This window comes from Lonchura striata, chromosome 1 (assembly GCF_046129695.1).
Source record: "Lonchura striata isolate bLonStr1 chromosome 1, bLonStr1.mat, whole genome shotgun sequence".
In the NCBI taxonomy this organism is placed as follows: domain Eukaryota; kingdom Metazoa; phylum Chordata; class Aves; order Passeriformes; family Estrildidae; genus Lonchura; species Lonchura striata.
The window spans coordinates 139851502-139857572 of record NC_134603.1 but is presented as its reverse complement, the minus strand read 5'-3'; the positions used below and the strand labels follow the sequence as shown (position 1 = coordinate 139857572).

Here is a 6071-nt window from a genome sequence, read left to right as displayed (position 1 = left end):
TGTTGGATACAACAACAGTTCAAAGCCTCAAGTGAGTCTTGACATGTAGGAAATGTTGCCTATTGAAGAGGCAAAAAAATGTTATAAATTACCAGATTATTTGAATCTTAGTAGGAAACACAACTTCTCATAGCTATATGTCCTTACATCTTAAGACAATCTTAGCTCTATAACTGCATTCAAACCTTTCAATATATCATTTTACCATTTCTCATAGTATGAAATGTAGTTTATGTCCTTGCAAAATATAATCTTCAATTAGCAGAATACATTTGTCCATAACCACATGATCTCCTAGGACAATCCAGTCTAATTTTTCTTCAGAAAAAAAAAAACAACACCAAACAGCCTGTCATTAGGAAAACCACACAAATGTATTTTGGGTTACATAATGAACACTTCTGATGCTATCACACTGGAATTCATCTTTCACTTGCCTTGATGAGATGCCAAGTAATTCGGGAAGCTTCTTTCTTACATTAATTCATGCAAAGCATGAATAGAATATAACATCAAGGAAATGAACTTAAGAAAAATATGAAAACATAAGTAATTAGAACAAGAAAAGCTATATGATCTCAAAGATAAAACAAAAAATATAGGTAAATAAATGGTGAAGTCTGGTTCTTATTTAAGAAGACAGCTGTTACCACTATCAGATTCTTCTATAGTACTAAAAAGGATTCTAAATTTGAAAGTTCAAATAAAAACCATCTAAAAAAGAGACTACAAGACACTGGAGGAAGAGTCACACCTCAAATATATTGAAAATATTCAAATAGGTATTTTGTTTGACACAGGAAAATATTTTGGGGGAAAAGGGTGTTAAAATGACTAGATTTTTTTTTTTTACTTAGACACTGGCAACACAATACATAAAAAACATTATACAAGAAGGTAATATATCAAAAAATTAAATGGTTCAAGGATTAACAATACAAGGACATTTTAATCTTTGTAGTGAAATCAACCCTCATTACTAACATATGAACACCAGTATATTATTATGTTTCACTGCCCTAAGTGAAATGATTTAAAGTTTAATTAAACATCCACTGACCAAAGGTTCACATCATTGTTGGAACAAAACCAGAGCTATTAGTTCCAGAAAGGTCAGAATTCACTGTCTCCTTTTGTTGAGGATGCTTCAGGCTTGTGAAGGAAACAGCACTGCCAAGGAAAGCCAGCAGTGCTGGCATCTCTACTGTATGATTTGCAAAGCGGTATTCCAGTTTTTTACACTCTCAATTCACATCCTTTCACCACCACTAGAAATCTCACACATGTTACTTACAAATACTGTTGAAAGCTTGACAACTGAATATAAAACTGTGAGATATGCTGTGAACTGATGAATGATGGCTTTAGTAAAGCATGCAGCTTGTTAAGAACTTATTGCAATTGCGGACATTGGATGCGTTGCTCAAAAAACTTTCATGAAATGATTTTGAATTAAGGTTTCTATATGAGACATCAGCACACTTATATCAGCAGCACAGACCTGGTGATCCCCATTTCCTGTCTTCTTCAGGGTCTCCAATAGGCCCCAGTGGATTGGAGGCAGAGCGCTGTAAGAACTCAGCAAGTGAAGCTGACTTAATGGATTCTGATTTATTTCTGCAATCCTCAAGGCCCTTAAGATAGCAGGTGCAAACTTAGAATAATGAGCTGTAGATGAAATAATAATTGGACAAGTTCTATCTTGTAATCGATCAGCAACTACTTTAGCAACAGCTGTGTGTGTATCCAAAATATATCCTGTAGTACTGTACACAGAGTGAATAGCAGCCAGACAGTCCTCATCAGAGCACCAGCCAGCCACTAAGTCCTGCTGAAGCTTTCCAAGTAGATCTTTCTGCAGCTGGAAGTGGCCCTGATTTTCCAGCTGATTAAATAATTGTGTCACCAGTTGTCCGTCTTCATTACCAATCAGGTGTAAGTATCGCTCAAGATTGGAGGACTTCAAAATATCTACTGCTGGTGAAAAACTGGAAATTAATTTTCTTCCCCTCAAGTCATAAACACCTGTTCTTATGAATTCAGTCAAAACATTGTTTTCATTGGAAGCACAAATACATTTCCTAATAGGAATTCCCATCATTTTAGCATAGAAAGCAGCTAACATGTTGCCAAAGTTTCCTGTAGGAATACAAATATCTATAGGACTTCCAAAAGAAATAATACCTTGATGAATGAGATCAAGGTATGCAGAGGCATGATAAACTATCTGAGGAAGCAGTCGTGCCCAGTTTATGGAGTTTGCTGCAGCTAAAGCTGTTCCATATTCTACTGTAAGAAAGCCAGTAAAATCAGAATTAGTAAAGATTTGCTTTATAGCTGTCTGGCAAAAATCAAAATCTGATTTGACACCCACTGACCAAGCATTTTCCTTCTGACAACCAATCATTTGTGATTTTTGAATTGGGCTTACTCCATCCTCAGGGAAAAAATTCACCAGAGCAATTCTCTGTTTATCAGCATCACGGAGACGACTAAAGCCATCTAGAACAGCACTCCCTGTGTCCCCAGAAGTAGCTACCAGAATTAAGTAATTGCAGCTTCTGGGGATGCAGTAGGCAAACAAATGTGGCATCAACTGTAATGCAAAATCTTTAAATGATGCTGTTGGTCCATGAAATAACTCAAGAAGGAACTGATTACCTGCCAGATGCCTAACTGGGGCAACTTTAGAACAACTAAAGTTTTCTCCATAAGCAGTTTCAATAATTTCTGCCAGCTTAGAAGCAGGAATATCAGCAGGATGTATGCATTTTTCTAGTATCACCTGGGCTCTTTCAATGTAAGTTGCTTCTATCAGACCTTGCCATTCTTCAGCAGTGAATTTGGGAAGCCCTCTCTCAGGAACAAAGAGTCCTCCATCAAGGGCTAAGCCCTGAATAACAACATCACTGAAATATAATTTGTGAGAGTCTTCTTCTGTACTCCTTGCAGTACTACTAGACCTCGTTGAAATGAAAGTTTCCAGTTCTGAGTCTTGGTATCTCTTCACAGCATCAAGTACCTTTTCTGCTACAACCTCTGCTGCAACATCCCCTCCACAAAGAACACGGATGTCAAACCACCTCTTGTAGAACTGCTTCCTAAACTGAAGTATGTCTTTGAGAGAAATACCAGGAGAAAGGCCCACAATACGATCCATTTGCTTTGATTTCAGCCTCCTCATAATGACTGTTGTGGGCACATCCAGATACACAACTATTCCATTTTTCTTTATGTGCTGCATGCCAGCAGCATGCATTGGATTGGACCCACTGAGGGAAATTACACTTCCAGATGCCGAGAACTTCAACAGGGCTTTTCCTTCTTCCTCTAAAAATTCCTCATAACCAACGTCCTGCAGTTTTTCTGACACACTCATATTCCAGGTTGTTTCAAGAACATCATCATCTATGTCTATGACAGGGCAATCCAGTTTCTGGCCCACTATTCTCCCAGTCGTTGTTTTCCCAGCACCTGGAGGTCCCATCAGGATAATATTTTTCTTTCCAAGAAGAGAATGACTTGATAACCATGACTTCCATATCTGTGCAAATGCAACAGGTCTTGAAAGCATCAGTTTTAAACACATGCTAGAAAGACTGTTTTGGGTTATTAGTCTTAAAGGCTGATACTGAAAAATGTGAAACATCTTCTGATGAGTTATTGTGGGTTTTTTTCCAAGACAGCTTGACAATCCACTTAATTGCTTCAGAAAGAAAACAACACAAAAAAACCCAAAACAAAACAAAAACAAACAGCAACTAGTCCTTCAGCAAATATCTAAGAAAAAGTCCTCAAAGATATAAAATTCAGAACAAGACTTAAAACATAAATCCAGCTATAACCTCATCAGTGCCAATGGGGCATTTTTCAGAGTAAGACTCATTCCCCTCTTGCATAGTTCCAGCTTGTTTCCACTGACAATCCAACTTCAAAACATCCATGTCCTGAAGGTAAAAAAAGACATCTGAACCTAATACTATAATACTGTTTTCAAATAATATTGCTTATAGGAATTAAAAAACAATTACTTTTTCTTCTAGAAGACTTGATTTTAACTACACATTTATAAGTAACAATTAACTTGATTACCTTTTTGTAATCAAAATGTTAACAAAATATGCATTTGTCCCACCTCCCAAGAAAATTTTGATTTTTTTAAAAAAATTATTTCTTTCTAAATAAAAGCAAATGCAAGACCCACTTAAATACACAGATAACTCACAGTCTTGTGCAACAGCAAGGCTGGATGAGTTGCATTCAAATCTCTTCTGAAGGGATGGAAACCAGGCAAGGGATTTTTCAAGAACTCCTATACTGGAATTGTATTGAATGTAATTTGAGGATAGAGAGAGAAGGAGACACAGACAGACAAACGGACAGATAGAAATCATGAGGACTCTCTAACAAAAAAAGTAACTAAGAAGGATGGATTTCCAACAAAGTAAGAAACTCCCAACATTGTGCTTTGTTTACTTAGAGAAATAAACACCAATATCAGCACTAATTGGAGCACATGATTTGTCTGTGATGTTTAGAGCAAAAGAGGAAAGACTCAAAAATCTCCCTAAAACTGTGAGGGGGCTGGGGGAAGAGCAAATGCTCTTCTATGCAAAGTTGAGCTTGCAAACAGTAAATTTCTGTGTTTGCAACGAGTGCTGTGACCTGGAGGATATGCTGTCATTGCAAGGCATAGATCGGAGTAAAGATGGGCATATAATGCTATCCAGGGTTTTTTCCTCAACTCTTTTAAAGAATAAGGGGATCATCCTATGTAGGTGCAATAAAAGGGGTTTATAAATCTTTAATAAAATAAGAGTTTTAGAAACCCTTATAAACACATAATAAAAGGAAAAACAAACTGCAAAGAGGATTTGTAATATCCAGTATTGCTCTAAAAGTGTACTGCAATAGTAAGCACTCTATTGTGTATATAAATATGTACATTTTCCTCTTAGGGACAGAAAGAGATCTTCATATTAAACTTGCATTACATAAAGAAGAAATATTCAGGAGTAAATAAACCCAAAACCAGTAAATTTTAGTGACTTTATTTGTTGAATGTAAGAACCACTCCAAGCATTGTGCGTGTGACCTAAGGGAGTGAAAACCACGCCAAGCACAGAGTCCAAGCTGCCATGTCCTGCTCTACTAGAGGTTAACTCTGAGCTGCAGTCAGTTGGTGTGCATTACTCAGATAATGGGTGAAACATCTGGACTGCCTTAAGAATTTAGGCCATATGTATTGTTTAAAATCAACTTGAGTTTTGCACTCACCCACATAAAGCACATGTACATAGAAAGTCGCAAACACTGAAAACAACCCATTTCTTTGAAATTATTTTTTGTCCACTGGCAAAACTTCAACAGTAGAAACAGTCAAATGATCCACCCACCCCACTTTAGATATAAACTCCATGCCAAGAGGGTGCGGTTGTTGCAGCAGAGCATACCCATACCTCCAGTAACATTAGCTTTGGCTATTCAGCTCGACATGGACATGGACAGCACCTAAGCATCTTTAGCCCTGACCCACAGCGTTAACACCCACTGCCGGTGACAGCGCTCTAGTGAAAAGTGGGCCTTGCTGCTTGAATAGACACGAGAGCAGCCCCCGCACCCAGCTCCTGCAGCAGCTCCCTGAGGGAGTCAAAGCGCGGATGGGAGGCGGGGAGCCGGACGGACCGCACCCACCCAGCCAGACAGCCGGCCGGCAGTGCCGCGGGCTGCCGGCCCCGCTCGCCCTGCCCTGTGCTGTGCTGTGCTGTCCTGTCCCGTCCCGTCCCCCCTGTCCCGGCCGCTCCCTCCGCCGCCCCCCGGCGCCCTCAGCGCGGCGCGCGCACGTACCGGCGGGGGCGGGAGCCGCTGCCACAGCACCGCGCACGCGCAGTCCCACGGCCCGGCGCGCCCCGCCTCCCCGCGCGCCGCGCGGTACCCGCGGCCGCTGCGCCTGCGCGGCCGTTGCGCGGCCGTGGCCGGAGCGGGCGGAGCGGAGGCCCCGCCCCTCATGGCGCCGTGCCCCGGCCGTTCCCCCGGTAACTGACAACAGCCGCCGCCCCGCCCTCAGACAC

General features: G+C 40.6%; 1 protein-coding gene across 4 annotated transcripts; it reads right to left on the bottom strand.

Moving 5' to 3' along the window:
* Positions 1-355: 355 nt before the first annotated feature.
* Positions 356-5937, bottom strand: THNSL1 (threonine synthase like 1). Of its 4 annotated transcripts, none has more exons than XM_021533114.3 (3): positions 5848-5937; positions 4226-4317; positions 356-3947 (listed from the first exon to the last, which is right to left on the bottom strand). In XM_021533114.3, the coding sequence occupies exon 3, from the start codon at positions 3647-3649 to the stop codon at positions 1424-1426; it is 2226 nt and encodes a 741-aa protein (XP_021388789.2). In that variant the 5' UTR covers positions 3650-3947; positions 4226-4317; positions 5848-5937; the 3' UTR covers positions 356-1423. The 4 variants fall into 4 exon arrangements, 3 of the variants coding, with proteins under 3 accessions (XP_021388789.2, XP_077644684.1, XP_077644686.1); XM_077788558.1 differs by having other exon boundaries at positions 356-3706; XM_077788560.1 differs by having other exon boundaries at positions 356-3706; positions 4226-4312; positions 5848-5881.
* Between the last annotated feature and the right edge of the window lie 134 nt (positions 5938-6071).